Genomic DNA, 17044 nt, shown 5'->3' with positions numbered 1-17044 from the left:
TTCAGACCAGTGTTCACAAACTCAGTTACTGGGGGGCGTCAGCCTTATCGGTTTTTATTCCGAACTGGAGCTTCAATTACTTAACTAAACTTCCAGTTATTTTATAATTATATACAATATATAATATATATATATATATATATATATATATAATAATTATATATATATCCACTTGCTCTTCCTGAACCCAAGTCTGGGTGTTTAATATCTTGGGCTGCAATGAGTTGGAGCAGATATGTTAAAGCACTGTGATAGTGATGTACTTCAGTTAGAAGCAATACCGAGATTTTTAAAAGTACATTTCCCCACAGCTAGTTGTAGTGCTACTATAAATATAAATTATCTGCCATGATACGGTTTAAATATGAATCACCACAGTACATGGTACTGCCGATTTGATTCTTGACACACTGAAGTCTAAGTATCACTGGCGTAGCATTTTAAATTTACCACCACTTACAAGAATGCTGTGTGAGAAATACAAATTTTTCAGTTAATCAGCTAATCAGTGCAAAAAAGCCAGATGCATGGAAAATACATCACATTTTGTGCATGTCATTAAGATACAAAACACATTGATCCCATTTAAGAGTGCTTACCAATGACGAAAGTCACACACAAGGCAAAAAGGTAACTGTTCAAGTAATGGAAATAAGTGGTTATATGTGCCTGTTGGTCTGGCTGGACTTCGTGTATGAGAGCGCATTTCATGTCCTAGGATGCAAGGAACAGGAATACTCCTTGACTTGAACTGCAGCCCATTAAATTTCTCAACCCTGGAGACACTCTGAACATGTGGAAATGTTAACTAAAAGTTGTGTCTTAAACTTAAGAATGACTCCACAGTGAGGGTACACTGGATCCAGATGGATCATGCAATGGAGAGAGATCGTGCCAACACTGAACAGCATCCTCCATTGCCAGACTGCCTTTGAGAATGCATTGCCAGAAGGTCCATAAATAAACAGGCCAACTCTTTTAAATTGTGAATGTTACTCTAGGACTTTCCAAACTTGCTGGGAGATAAGCCACAGGCTTAGAGGGGGATATCCATCTATCATCTCTCTCTCTCACACACACACATTTTATATATATTTTTTTTTTATAGGAACAGTCACCTTTTGCAACACCCACCCCACCACAACGGGGCTCATACGGTATATGAGCATGTTACAAGTGACGTAACCCTTAGAAAATAACAGTCCAGTGTTAAGTCTCCCGTGGCATAGCAGGCTTAACACTCTACTGGCCCTGTCGTACTTGGATCGAATTCCGAGCAGGAAGCTCAGACTGTAGCGGATACACCTGACTCTGTAGGTGTAGGGGACACATCCCCCCCAATATTGACAGCATCCCCTTCAATATTGGCGGCATCCTGCCCAATTCTGAAATGAAACCTAAAAGTCTGCATAAAAGTCACTTTGGATAAAGGCATGTTAAAATACTTCATCATCATATCTGAAGAAAATCTGAAGTCAGATTAAGGACTCATTTCCCTAACAGTGTGTAACTCAAAGACGTCTCACTCTCAATTCTACTACATAAACCATTGAAGAAGAACATGGTGTTTTAGGATTGACACCTACTAATTCAGAGACAAACATAAATACCCCACGTCTGAAAGTTTTCAAATGTAACCCATCTCGGACCATGAAAAAAAAAAAAAAACTTATTCACTTTTAAAGCGCAATATTTTTGTTGTGGTAATGGCTTCCCTTCTTAAAATAAATGGTGAAATGTAAATCAAGCAAGCATGATGGTTCTGTAAAAGAAAAAAAAAACCTTAAGAACCTTTTTTTTTTTTTTTAATCAGCAGCAGAAGGAAACTCAGTGAGGACGGAAGGAAGACAGCAAGTGCTTCTTTTGCTATATATGGCCCGAGAAAACTTCCCCAATAACACTTCATTCTAGAGTATGATGTATAATGTACTGTACAACCCCCCTCTTTCTGAAACTGACTTCTAACTAGCCATGAATGTGTCCACCAATTACAGTAGCATACAGTAGATGCAGGAATGCAGGTTATGTAACTGTTTATAATGACATCCATCATAAGTGGAGGGCTTAATATTTAAATTAGTGCCGAATCATTGTCTCTGCAGTTCATAAAGTTATTATTTTCTTCTGGGAGTATTGGTAATAAGGTGGTGCAATATAAAACCAACAGCAAAATTCAAAACAAGAATCAAGAACTTGCCTCATCTCTTGAATGCACCAAAATGCCATATTATGGACTTCCATATGGAGTTTTAAAGTTAAGAGTCTTTAAAATTATTAGTTTTTAATTCCCAAGGGCTAAAGTAAATCTATAAACATTCAAGATTTGTATTGCTTTTCGTCTGCCAAAATTATATGCTCTCTCTGCAATCTGTTTTAATACAGAGGCGCTGGACAAAAGTTAGTACTAGGCCACACACAGACACTTGAGGGCAAAATTAAATTAAAAAAGGAATTGAGCATTACTGGTTTTAACTACATTGATGTCCTTCTGCTACATGATACTACTACTTTATATTTTTAGGACTGAATAATTCACTTACATGGGGACAAAGAGAGAAATAATCAATCTAAAACAAAAAATATGGAGTGACCTGTGACATCAAATGGAATGGCCTTTGATTTTGATTACATTCTGCACTGGTGTGAGTCTGGAAGAAATTTATTCAGTACCCATTTTAAGCCTGTCACCTCTAAAAAATGGAATATATATGATTTAAAAAGTGTGGATACATGTTATTTGGACACAAATTCCAATGACTTAATGGATATTTTAACTGCAGCTTGGATCTCTTATGAAAATATTGCCAATTCATTTACCACAGACCAGACCATCCGTATACTACATAAACCATAGGAACTAATCTTGCATGTAAGAATATTGTTCTAAAATCATCCTGATTAACTTTTGTTTTGATTCTGAAACATTTAGCTGGATGGCCCTTTGAATCAAGATTGCCACACACATTCCAATCCATAATACGGGGAAAACAGTCAAATTTTCATTACATAAAGCCTTGTCAGTGTGCCTGTAACCCTGCAGAGTCACTGCTTGTGTCAAGTCACTAGGCACCAGCAGGTTATTTCAGACCCCTCAGCTGTCGGTGTGGCTCAGGAAGGCAAGCGGAAGAGTGCAGTGGACTGAAGAGTCCCCGTCATCTTGTTTATCAGAGCAGCCCCAGACTGGCCAGGACCACTGCCCCAGCACTGTGCCGGTGCAGGCCCCAGCCTGGCACTGCTTTGGCTGACAACTGTGGGGTCTCCATTCCTCTGAATAATTAAGAAACTAAACTGAACACTGGACACACCAACCCATCTTAATTAGACCATGGAGGGGGGAGAAAAAATAAATAAATAAATAAATAAAAACACGTATCCAGAAGAATCCAATAATGTGTTCAGGTTTTGTTTTCCAAGTTCAATCTTCTATAGTATTTCACTATCAGGGTGTGTGTGACTACTGGGACTCTATTATGGTAGAAATCTAAATGTGCAGCTTCAATCCTTCATGTCTATAGATTTTAGAGATATGTAAAAGGAAGGTCATATGGTTTTAAGAAAGCAGTGCAAGAAGGAATAAGCTAATATCTTGAGGGAAATGCCCGATTGAAATGAAGATTCCGTAAATAGGGTGTTCCAAATAAAATCTAAAAATGTATCTATATACAGTAATATTATCCATATTACATTGACACATTAGTCTTTGTTCCAGGAAAAGAAAGCTGGTCTGTTCTGCTCGCATGCATGTTAAGCATGCAGGTTCTGTTAACTTGACAGTTACAGTGGGTTTGTCGCTTACTCACCATGAGATGGTGGATTGAATTGAAGGGGTTTGGAGCAAATACTCAAATTTCTTGCCCTTGTTTGGGGGCGACTTACAAAATATAAGCGCAATACAAAGTGCAATAATACAGTGCAATTCAAGGCATGATGCATTTTATAAACTCACAATTTACACAAGTGTATACGAGATATACAGTAAACAATATATAAGGTCTTACATCCTAGAATGTAAATGCTGATAAGTGCAGATAAGATGTTAAGTCAAAGTAAAGAGCTATGGGAGAGAGAGCGTAGGGGAAATCAAATGCTAAGCTTTATAAAAATAGATTGCCTCACAGCTGGGTTAAAATAGGAAACTGACTAAGTCACTTTTGAGTGTCCATTTAAATTTGTGCACTACAACGTACAAATCTTCGAGATTCACTATTATATATATATATATATATATATATATATATATATTAAAAAAAAAAAAAAAAAAAAAAAGATTTTCAAGGGTCCATGAGAGAGGGTCAAGTTGTTCTACACACGCCACACCATCTTGTAAGCAGCGTGTGTGTTTGAGGCCAAGCCCCCAGGTTGAAGGGAGCAGATTAATTCCTTCAGTGTGCAACTCTCTGCTGCTGCCTAGCTGGCGGGGGCAGGGCTGATGTCTCCCCTGCGGCCCAGCCTGCGTTCCTACTGGGAGGTTAAATATAAACAGACACCCTCTCCCGCACACCTACCACACCAAACATGGAGACCTACTTTCACACTCACTAGCTTTATTTATCCTTCATGCTTAGGAGTCTCTCTCTGCTCTCGCCTTCGGTGTCCTTTTACGAAACTCTCTCGTTAACTCCTCAGACACCACTCAGCGCTATACGTTTGTCTCTTTGAACAAACTGACTGAATATCAAACTGGGTGATGTCTACTATTAAAACTATTTAGATCTGAGAGAGGGCTTTGCTAGATATTTTGAAAGATCAGCAATAACAGCAGGGGATTAAAACAAAATATACCAAAAAGAAGATATCCTTTAGCTATCATGCACTTCAAAGTGCAATACAGGAAATCCTCAGAGATAAGCTGAACAAATTAATTTGCCTTCTTAAAAGCCCTTTTTCTTTATCAAATTCCGTGAGGGAAGGAGTTAAAGGAAGTGGCTGTGCTCTAAAGACAGTGGAGAAAAAGAAATGGGGAATGTGAGCATGAAAAAATAAGCTTGATCAAATAAGCCTGATCTCTGCTTTCCCTTTTACCAACCCCCCAACTCCACCTCCACCTTGCTTTGCCTATGCCAAACTAACAAGCCCACTCCCCCCTCCTCCCCATCCTTCTCCTCCTTCTCTCCTGCTTCTTCATTTTTGGTGCGATGTGGACAGAATTCCCAGGAACCTTGCTTGTTATTCCATGTATGGAGATGTTACAATCCACCCTCTGCTCACACACACACATTCTCCCAGCCACAATTACATATCGCCACAGAGGCATGCTGACCCAGGCTAATCACAGCACTGTGTAAAGTCATCCCACTTAGCTTCCTGCACTGAGGAAGGTAGAGCAGAGATGTGTCCCTCCTATCCTAGCAGTGTCCCTTGGGAGGCTACAAGCAATCAGCTAATGGCCTGCATACTGCATGCCACTCGTACACACGACTGAGAAATATTAGCAGCTCTGACCTGCATCACATGTGCCCAGGAGGAACAACAAAGGCTAAAAAATATAGGTCACTATACCACTAAGCAGCATTGCTTCTAAACCAAACATGATTACAAAATGTTAATAAAACCTAAAAATGCATGAGCAATCAGGCAGTCCCAGTATTCTGATGATTATGCACTTTTTAAAGCCACTAACCTCTGTAAATCTTTGCATTTTCAATAACTATCCTCACAGATTCATTAGTTCATGGTGTCTCTAACCTTCTAGTTTTGTTACATTACAATCTCCAGCAAAAGTGTCTAAATTTGTTACTTATACAGGACTGTTGTGGCTGCCATTTGAATCCAGACCAAGATCTCAACTGGAGCAGGAGAGAAATAAGTGTCAATGTGAATGGAGCTTACCGTTTTCACCCTCAAACTGCTGGTTTACAGGCCCTGATGCAGAGAAGCATCCCTATAGCATGATGCTGCCACCACCATGCTTCACGGTAGGGATGGTGTTCTCAAGAAGATGTGCAGCGTTAGGTGGCATTAGGCCTTAAGGCCAAAAAGCTCTATTTTGGTCTCATCAGACCATATAATCCACTTGGTCTCAGAGTCTCCCACATGCCTTCTTGGAAACTCTAGCCAAGATGTGATGCGAGTTTTTTTTTCTCCCATAAAGGCCACTTTTGTGAAGCACCCAGGCTATTGTTGCAGTATGCACAGTGTCTCCCAGCTCAGATGTGGAAGATTAACTCATTGCCATAGGCCTCTTAGTGGCCTCCCTGACTAATGCTCTTCTCACCTGGATACTCAGTTTTTGAGGACGGCCTGATCTAGGCAGATTCACAGTTGTGCCGTATTCGCTCCATTTCTTAAGAATGTACTTTACTGTGCTCAGGGGGACATTCAATGCCTTGGAAATGTTCTTATATCCTACCCCTGACTGGTGCTTTTGAAGAACCTTATTTCGGATTTGATTTGAATGGTCCTTCGTCTTCATGATGTAGTTTTTGTTAGGAATTCTACTAACCAACTGTGGAACCTCCCAGAGACAGTGTATTTAACATGAAATCATGCGACACCTTAATTGCACATAGCTGGACTCTATTCAACTAATTTACATGACTTCTAAAAGACAATTGGTTTCACCACAGCTCAATCAGGTGCATCTTAGTCTTGCTCAACAAAACAAGGGTTCATTAAAATTACAGGTGTCTCAGTGTGGGGGGTTCCTGGTTTCCAATTCAAGTAGATCATCCAATGTATTTTTAAAAGAGCATACTCCTACATGATTTTAACATCGGCTTGTCCTTAAGCTCAAACTTGCTTTTTTTTTTTTTGCTTATTCTTCCACTAAGAAACAAAAGAATATCCATCCCCACACTGCAAGATACTATATTTGATTTGGTAAGGAACATGAATATAACATGTTTATATATGTTGAAGTTATACAAATCTCAGGCAGTCCAACTATTTTCCTACAGTTATAGTACATATAACCAAAACAGGTCCCAGAAGCATGTTGGGCAGGGTTTTACAGAATGTATGCAAGTATTGGACGCATTCCTTGTGGGGCTTCATTTATTTCATTGAGTGCATGTCATTTGTCATGCTGTGTATTTGTTTCTGAAAGTAAAGTAAATCTCCTCTGTGCCATTTCCCCTCACACACTACATTCCAGATTAATTCTGACAACTTGTAGGTGACATACCACTTGCGTTGTCAGTATCAACAGCTAAAGAGGAAAACACTCTTACAAACAGCCAGAGAGTAGTCTTACAAATACCTGAACCATTAAATAGTGAATATCATAATATAAGCATCAAATCTGTAAGTTACTCTTTAACTCAAAATACATTTCATTGGACAATGACAATACGCACTACTTGCTGGCAAAGGGATTTGACATCAACCAGTCTGTGTAAAGCCTACATCCCTATCCTAGGGCAATCTGAGCTTAGCATTAGACACTAATACAGGTTCCCTCCTGCAAATATTAGCACTTTTAAGTTAAGAAAAATGTGTGAGGGGGTGGAGGGTGAATGGCCAATAGCTATTGAGTCTATAGCTAAACCTGGCTAGCATTTTAAATGTGATTAGTAAGTAAAGAAAAACTTTCTATTTTGCTAAAAGTGAAATTGTATTTCCTGTTTTTAATTCATTCAACATACAAAACATTGATGATGGAAAACAATTTTATGGCCTTATTTCACCCACTTTAAATCATGACTAGTTTTGAACTACAAAATGTATTTAATGTACAAGACATACCATGATTTAAAGATGTAGTGGTGCATTCCAAATACAGTCTTCACTTCAATCACCACTTAATATAATGGATAATTATACGATGGTGTATTATGCTGAGGAAGCCAGACAAATACTGTGTTATATTGTTTCATTAGGATTGAAGATAATTACTGGCATACAATATTTAACATCATTACAGAATTTTGGTGTTTTCTGTATGCAAATCTTAATATGCAATATTACTTAAATTACTTGCACAAAGTAAAGCTTAACAGCAATTAATGTGTACATTGTTAAATAATATTACTATGCAAAGGATGAATTTAAAATATTAAATCTCCAGCATTTTGCCTTTTAAAATCAATGTCAGTGCTCTGATAAATTTCATTTTTGATATTTTAAAACAACTTAAGGGAGAGTGATGTACTATGATATATAGTACAATAATATATTTCTTAAAAAAAAAAAAAAAAAAAATCATCAACATTAAGTTCTAGTTGTCTAACCTTTCATTACATATTTTCAGCAACACGAAAAGCCTTCACTTCAACTTTGGCCCAAAATTTGGGCCTTTTACACACTACAACACTCAACTGAAGAACTATATTCTATAGTGTTTCTACTTAGTTCAGGGTGTCTAAACATATAGCTGTCATCATGGTCATGTTCACATACACTCACCTAAAGGATTATTAGGAACACCATACTAATACTGTGTTTGACCCCTTAATTCTACGTGGCATTGATTCAACAAGGTGCTGAAAGCATTCTTTAGAAATGTTGGCCCATATTGATAGGATAGCATCTTGCAGTTGATGGAGATTTGTGGGATGCACATCCAGGGCACGAAGCTCCCGTTCCACCACATCCCAAAGATGCTCTATTGGGTTGAGATCTGGTGACTGTGGGGGCCAGTTTAGTACAGTGAACTCATTGTCATGTTCAAGAAACCAATTTGAAATGATTCGACCTTTGTGACATGGTGCATTATCCTGCTGGAAGTAGCCATCAGAGGATGGGTACATGGTGGTCGTAAAGGGATGGACATGGTCAGAAACAATGCTCAGGTAGGCCGTGGCATTTAAACGATGCCCAATTGGCACTAAGGGGCCTAAAGTGTGCCAAGAAAACATCCCCCACACCATTACACCACCACCACCAGCCTGCATAGTGGTAACAAGGCATGATGGATCCATGTTCTCATTCTGTTTACGCCAAATACTTACTCTACCATCTGAATGTCTCAATAGAAATCGAGACTCATCAGACCAGGCAACATTTTTCCAGTCTTCAACTGACCAATTTTGGTGAGCTTGTGCAAATTGTAGCCTCTTTTTCCTATTTGTAGTGGAGAAGAGTGGTACCCAGTGGGGTCTTCTGCTGTTGTAGCCCATCCACCTCAAGGTTGTACGTGTTGTGGCTTCACAAATGCTTTGCTGCATACCTCGGTTGTAACGAGTGGTTATTTCAGTCAAAGTTGCTCTTCTATCAGCTTGAATCAGTCAGCCCATTCTCCTCTGACCTCTAGCATCAACAAGGCATTTTCGCCCACAGGACTGCCGCATACTGGATGTTTTTCCCTTTTCACACCATTCTTTGTAAACCCTAGAAATGGTTGTGCGTGAAAATCCCAGTAACTGAGCAGATTGTGAAATACTCAGACCGGCCCGTCTGGCACCAACAACCATGCCACGCTCAAAATTGCTTAAATCACCTTTCTTTCCCATTCAGACATTCAGTTTGGAGTTCAGGAGATTGTCTTGACCAGGACCACACCCCTAAATGCATTGAAGCAACTGCCATGTGATTGGTTGGTTAGATAATTGCATTAATGAGAAATTGAACAGGTATTCCTAATAATCCTTTAGGTGAGTGTATTTCACACAGTTTAGTGCGGTGACTAATCCTAACTGAACAGCACACAATAAGAAGGAATGTATCCAACCATTTATTTCACAATTTATATATATATATTGACATTCAGAGAACCTACTGCTACAGAGAACACCACCTCTCACCTACAGTGAGGGGAAAAAGTATTTGATCCCCTGCTGATTTTGTTTGCCCACTGACAAAGAAATGATCAGTCTATAATTTTAATGGTAGGTGTATTTTAACAGAGAGAGACAGAATAACAGCAAACAAATCCAGAAAAACACATTTATGATCATGAGAACGGTGAGGAATCAGCCCAGAACTACACGGGAGGATCTTGTTAATGATCCCAAGGCAGCTGGGACCATAGTCACCAAGAAAACAATTGGTAACACACTATGCCGTGAAGGACTGGAATCCTGCAGCGCCCGCAAGGTCCCCCTGCTCAAGAAAGCACATGTACAGGCCCATCTGAAGTTTGCCAATGAACATCTGAATGATTCAGAGGAGAACTGGGTGAAAGTGTTGTGTTCAGATGAGACCAAAATCAAGCTCTTTGGAATCAATTCAACTCGCCGTGTTTGGAGGAGAAGGAATGCTGACTATGACCCCAAAAACACCATCCCCACCGTCAAACATGGAGGTGGAAACATTATGCTTTGGGGGTGTTTTTCTGCTAAGGGGACAGGACAACTGCACCGCATCAAAGGGACGATGGACGGGGCCATGTACCGTCAAATCTTGGGTGAGAACCTCCTTCCCTCAGCCAGGGCATTGAAAAGGGGTCGTGGATGTCGTGGATGGGTTTTCCAGCATGACAATGACCCAAAACACACAGCCAAGGCAACAAAGGAGTGGCTCAAGAAGAAGTACATTAAGGTCCTGGAGTGGCCTAGCCAGTCTCCAGACCTTAATCCCATAGAAAATCTGTGGAGGGAGCTGAAGGTTCGAGTTGCCAAACGTCAGCCTCGAAACCTTAATGACTTGGAGAGGATCTGCAAAGAGGAGTGGGACAAAATCCCTCCCGAGATGTGTGCAAACCTGGTGGCCAACTACAAGAAACGTCTGACCTCTGTGATTGCCAAGAAGGGTTTTGCCACCAAGTACTAAGTCGAAGGGGTCAAATACTTATTTCCCTCATTAACATGCAAATCAATTTATAACTTTTTTGAAATGCGTTTTTCTGGATTTTTTTGTTGTTATTCTGTCTCTCACTGTTAAAATACACCTACCATTAAAATTATAGACTGATCATTTCTTTGTCAGTGGGCAAACGTACAAAATCAGCAGGGGATCAAATACTTTTTTCCCCCACTGTATAAGACTACTTTGTCAGCTTTTTGTTTTTTTGAATGCAACTGAAAAGTAACAGTCATGGGTCCTCACTCATTATTTCACAGGACAGCTATATTTAAACTCTTACAACTTGTCAGGTTCATCTATACTTTAATGTAAACAATCCTACACTATTGTATTCACACACTAGAGGTCACAAGTGGGAAATTAAGAACACATTTTTTTAGGGATGAAATAAGAATTCTTTAGACATAGTTGTGTGGGTCTGGACCAAATCACTTTACCTTAGCTAAAGTTCTATGAAGAAATCTGGTGGAAGGTGGAATTCTGAGGTCAGTTAATTACAAAATGAACCAGAATGGCTGAACAACCTCCAGTAGATCTTATAATTTTGCCAATGTAGATGGATTTTAAATCAGGATGTTTTGCCACTGATCAACACAGAAAATGTCCATAACGTCAAAGTGAAAAACATAATCTGCAAATTGTTCTAAACTACAAATAGAAAACAGAAAATTTCAGAGACAGGTGTATTTAACCTGAAATCATGCAACACACCTTAATTGCATAGACAATTGGTTTCACCACAGCTCAAATGCATTCAATTATTTTTGGTTTTGCTTTTGTAATAAATTTAGAACAATTTGCAGATTATGTTTTTCACTTTGACATTATGGACATTTTCTGTGTTGATCAGTGGCACAATCCATTCCGATTTCATGTTGTAACAATGGATATGTGGAAAAGTCCAAAGGGGGGTGAATACTTTATGGAGCAACTGTAGCTTACAATAAAGTTAACATCTACCAGCCAAGTATTTCATTTCCCCTAATCTTGACAGACAATCATGGTACTGATACATTTAGCTCAGATATGATAGACAGCCATTTAACAAAAATAACAAAACAAACCAAAGATCCTAAAATACATTAAAGAGGAGTGAGATAAAGATGCAAAAAAACTCCCTAGAAATAGAAACACTAAGCAGACCCAAGTGAATGCGTGTAAAATGTTTTAAAATCATTGGTTGTTTCCAATTTTGATTTTATAGGTTTACCTTACAGTCTTGGCTGTATGAAACATCTACAATTAAATTAATTAACTGATATTTAAACGCTATATCTACTGGATTATTTCATAGCCTAATGACCAAACAGTTGCATTCCACAGCTGTTAAATGTACGAACAACATTTCCAATGGATTAAGGTTTCTTTGTCTTATACATTTTTTTACATCTTCCTTTGAGGCTTCTTGACTAACTTTACTATATAATTATTAACAAGAAACAATGTGGACTATATTTAATTATAATAAAAGCCTTAGTGTAGTTAAGCTATATCCTTAAAGAAAGCCAAGGAGTCTGATTATCCAAAGTTGAAAAATGATTTACTTGTGAATAACACCAGCAGTTTGAATTCGGTTTGTTACATTTAATATTTTTAAGTTAAATTGAGGCTTATGTTACACAATACAGTACAGTAACTCAAATAAACATCCTCACTGCCCTTACTCATTAGTCAACCCTTTACCAACTTTGGAAAATTAGGCCCAAAATGTAGAATAGTTCTGTATTTTTTATTTTTTATTTTTTATTTTTTAAAGACAGGAGATGTGTTTGACTTTATTTTTAAGATCCAACTGAATAACATGGACTGACTGACACCTTCTGCCCACAGACTCACCCCTGGTTCAGGTCGTTCTCCGTATTATCCAACCAAAGGCGTACAGCCACGGCATTGCCCTCCCGACACTGGGTGAAGATATCATCCATCACTAGGTCTCCTTTTTCCCCTCACTCCCTGGAGCCTGGCTCTATACAGCGTGCAGGGGTTGGGCAGGACTACAAGGAGAAACTGATGCACAACGTCCTTGTCAGTCAGAGCTGGACACCACAGGTCCGGAGCTGTGCAGAGAATGGGGATCCCAATAGAGGCTATGCAACAGTACAGGCGTAACCTCTCTCACATCACACACCTGGAACAAAAAACAGTAATTATATTGCCAGGCTCCACTCAATTTGAAATCCACACCTGTTCAACAAGATTAATATATACAGTCCAAAGTAGGAAGGCACACTTGGGTTCGAAAGCATTTACCAGAAGAGCAAATGTAATGTAATAATAATCTTAATTGATAACCACTTCAAAACCAGTCATCTCATAACATTTTACAAACACCAACCTAAAGCAATGGTAATAAAAACATTCAGGAGAACATTCAGATAAAAGATACAGAATATACAGAAATACTATGGAGCCCAAAAATGTACGGGCCTAAAAGTAAGGAGAAGGATCTTGTAGTTAATTTAAAATCTGACATGTACATTGATACATAAGTAAAGATACCTATAGCTTGTATACTGATGCTTGACATTGATCACACAGCCATTTCCACCACTTCCTACACTACCGGTCTAACGTTTAAGAACACCTACATTTTTCCAGTTTTTATTTAAATTTATGCAGTTTAATGTCTTAATGTACTGTAAAATGAAAGCATAGAATGAATAAACAATTGGAGATAAAGAAATCATGGAATTGTTTTGTTTAACACAATTTAACCCCTTAAGCTGACAAACCCCTCTGGTACCCTTAAAAGGGCACCAAATCCATGTTTGCCAAGGGTTTGGTATCCCATGAAAGCGGAGACTCTCTGCTTTCTAACGATGTGAAGCATTCTCTGATGTGAATTTGGTTTTTAGACACCCCCTTGAAAATGAAACGTGCTGGTAGCCAAGAGAATAAACTTTCAAATGATGTGCGCATTGTAGGAATACAGTGTAACTTCTATGTACAGGAGCTGCACGTAACACTGCCAAATAATGCTTAAGAGGGTGTAGTAACAGTACATCTCTGAAATGTACATTTGTCAGTTTTTGGTAACCTAAACTTTTTTTTTTTTTGTTAAGCTCTGACAGTTTACCGCTTACCTTTGTACCATTTCTGGTTATTGACCAGTAGTGTAATGATGAAATCTAGCAAGTAGGGTTAGAGTACTTCTGGCTATAAAATGGAGCCTGTTGAATCTTTTAAATAAAATAAGAAAAAAGATATTTCAGTTAATTAAGTTCTTATTATGACCCTTGAGTCAATGGTCTCCATAATCAGTGTTTACTGATTATGCTCAGCTCAATAGCATACCCCAAGTACTGGCATGCTGTTTTCTACAAAGTTACCATGAACATAAAGGCAAAATCAGATAAAGAGCCCTGGTCAGAACCTGAACCTGAATGAAACTCATTCCAATGATGGATGATAAAAATATGCTGACCTGGTATACTGCTTAAATAAGAATTAAAAATATTCAGCTTGAAATCTGATTTTCAAGAGCATCGCATCTCCATGTTAGCTAACTAACAAGAGATACATGAAATCAGGAACTTAAATTATTAATCCCCAACTCCACCCTGAATATGATTGCAAAAAAAGTCGGGCTAACATTTGTCACAGTGCATGGAGCTCAGGAGCCATTCACATCTGTGATTAACACACTTGAGCATCATGACTCAGACCTGCTGTGCTGAGAACACACCCTGAGCAGGCTTCAGACTTCAGTATGTCATTTTCATGGGGCTGGGTCCGGACTGTGGCACAAGTCATGAAAAACACCGATTATGTTTGTAACACTGGTATTGTTAGGCCTAACTTTCACAAACTAACCCAGCACATCCTATCAATTACATACCATTTAAATTCCTTGGTTCAGAAATTTCATGCAGTGTAATTCTGTAGAATCGCAGAATTCAGCAAATTATATCGAAGCTGATCATACAAATGTTGCCACATATCTGAAAATGTAATGGGGGTGACAAATAAACCCAATATTATGCAAAACCATGTACGTTAACGTTTAAGATTTATTTTAAGTCAAATATGTCCGCTATAATTTCAAATTAAAACTGATGCATCTAATTGCACTGTTTTCGCAGAATTTACTCACAATCATAACCTACAAACTTAGGTACATACGTTTCGTGTTTATTTTTGTAATACTTGTTCTAATCAATTAATTAAATGGAACAATTAGTTAAACACGTTATATCCGTGGTTTGTTTTTCACACAATCAACTTCTCAGAAATTACCACTTACCAGTTTTACTAAAAACACAAACAAAAACTTTTGCCTTCAAATTAGTCTACTAAAATGAACAACAATTAGTTAGGAAAGGACATCATATGTAACGGTCTAAAACCACAAAGGTACGCGTGTGTCACTGGTGTTGACAAATAGAATAAGTTTAAATGAAACGTGCCCATAATTAACCTTATTTTAAAACACACAAATACGATTAAATTCCTTTATCTATTTATTCCGTTCATCACAAACAGGGCCATTATCCTAACTATATCAACATAATCAACTTTAGAAATCTCAGCTCACAACACATTAATACACTCAGTTAAAATTAAAAAAAAAAAAAAAATCAGGAGTAGGGATAGAAGCAGCCAACAGTTTAGTGGGGAAAATGCTAAAGCAAAGGTTGTTTATCAGTATGTATACGGTCAGTGGGTGATCGGTAATGGAGAAAGGTAACACTGAATGATAAATCTTTATTGAAATCCACTTCCCTCAGCGGCCAAACACTCAACTGTGTCCCCCCCCCCATCGCTTAGCCTCGGGCTAAGTAATTAAGCTAGACGTAATTATGTAGCAAAGTTAAAGCAACATAGTATCGTTTTGAATCATAAACTACCATGGCCACTGCTGAGCTAGGACACTGCACGACGCTCGCCCGCCTCAGTGCCACACAATCACTTCGGCTACAATGCCATATTTACAAAGTGCACACTATATACGCACTATACTGGCCAGTTGATAGTATGGAAATGGCTAGGATATATGGGTGACTTGTGTACACGACAGCAAACAATCCCTGCGGTTTAATAACAGACAAATATGTGCACCAACATAATTAAACTTGTAGCGTGAAATTGTATCGAAAGTCATTCAATCAAAATAAAAAGGGGATTCTATCAAATTGTACATTCGCTTTATTCTATGCTTTATCATTGTCCCACTGCTCAGAAAAAGAAAAACTATGCTAAGTTTTTCCTCCCCTCCTTTCGCTCCAACCTGCCCTCTCTAAACCGGACGCAAACAACACTTCTGAATCGAATATTTATTAGAAAACCCAGAGAGGATACATCTGATTTGTCAGAAAGCCTAAGGGAGAAAATTGTTTCTTTACCTGTAGGTTTGAGGTAAGGTGGGGTTTTTTTAGATTCTCCGCACGGTTTCAGTCTAGCCTGCTTACGTCCCCCGACGTCCACACCCTCTGTTTGCTGTGAAATATCTTCCTTTCGTGGGGGAGGAATGCAGCCTGAATTCTCCATCACAGCGCGCCCTGCTGGAAACAGCACTGTCCGTCTCTGCACAACTGACGCGCTGTCTCAAACTTTTGCCTTGTGGGAACTTTCCTTACGACAACCATAGGGCGCCTCCAGTCATATAGTAAACCGTTCTGTTATTTGAAACCTCTGAATGCCTGTCAATGGTATGCGCCCTATAGGCTGGAGTGTAAAATAAGTGTCTTCTGGCAATAGATTTTAGAATAACTGAATCCGAAAAACAACCCTCAATCGAGATGCTTCTTTGTCACACTTAAATAACAATAATAATAATAATAATAATAATAATAATAATAATAATAATAATAATAACTCAGATTAAGTGCATCAAATATTAATGTATTATTCCTGTGGTTTTCATATATCAATTAATTAAGTATTGCTGCCCAATATTATAAAGTCTAACCATTTTTAGTCATATAATTTAAATGCAACAGGACTGCCCTCCTCCAGTTCTCACGGGCTGAGATGTCATCCCATAGTGAGCTCTGAATGACATATCTCTACTAATTATTTGCCTATTTGAACCAGTTTGACTCTTTTATCAAGTCTTTGCATGCTGCTGAGTTAAAGAAACAAATACTTACCAGACAGTGGCAATAATAATAATAATAACAACAACAACAACAACAACAACAACAACAACAACAACAACAACAACAACAACAAAACAAGATATACCACCTTTCATACTGACATCGCTCAAAACATTGCACAAGAAAATAAAACTAAATCTTTAAAATACAATTAAGATTGTATTAGTTGTATCAATTAAGAGAATATAACACAGGCAGAGCATAAAATACAGAGCACAATAAAAACATAAAAGACATGTATAAACATTTAAGAAAGTAATTTTGTA

At 38.3% G+C, this 17044-nt stretch overlaps 1 protein-coding gene across 2 annotated transcripts in view; it reads right to left on the bottom strand.

The window, feature by feature from the left end:
- Positions 1–16192, bottom strand: part of ilk (integrin-linked kinase) — a 35687-nt gene extending 19495 nt beyond the window's left edge. Inside the window, exons 1-2 of one of the 2 annotated variants that reach the window (XM_066699941.1) lie at positions 16023–16192; positions 12517–12808 (exon numbers count right to left, since the gene is read on the bottom strand). In XM_066699941.1, coding sequence (XP_066556038.1) covers positions 12517–12605 — 89 coding nt within the window. In that variant the 5' untranslated portion in view covers positions 12606–12808; positions 16023–16192. Of the gene's footprint in view, positions 1–12516; positions 12809–14518; positions 14594–16022 lie in introns of those variants that run through there. The other variant, XM_066699942.1, reaches the window with a different exon arrangement.
- Between the last annotated feature and the right edge of the window lie 852 nt (positions 16193–17044).

This window comes from Amia ocellicauda, chromosome 3, assembly GCF_036373705.1.
Source record: "Amia ocellicauda isolate fAmiCal2 chromosome 3, fAmiCal2.hap1, whole genome shotgun sequence".
NCBI lineage: Eukaryota > Metazoa > Chordata > Actinopteri > Amiiformes > Amiidae > Amia > Amia ocellicauda.
This window is presented reverse-complemented; position numbering and strand designations above follow the sequence as displayed.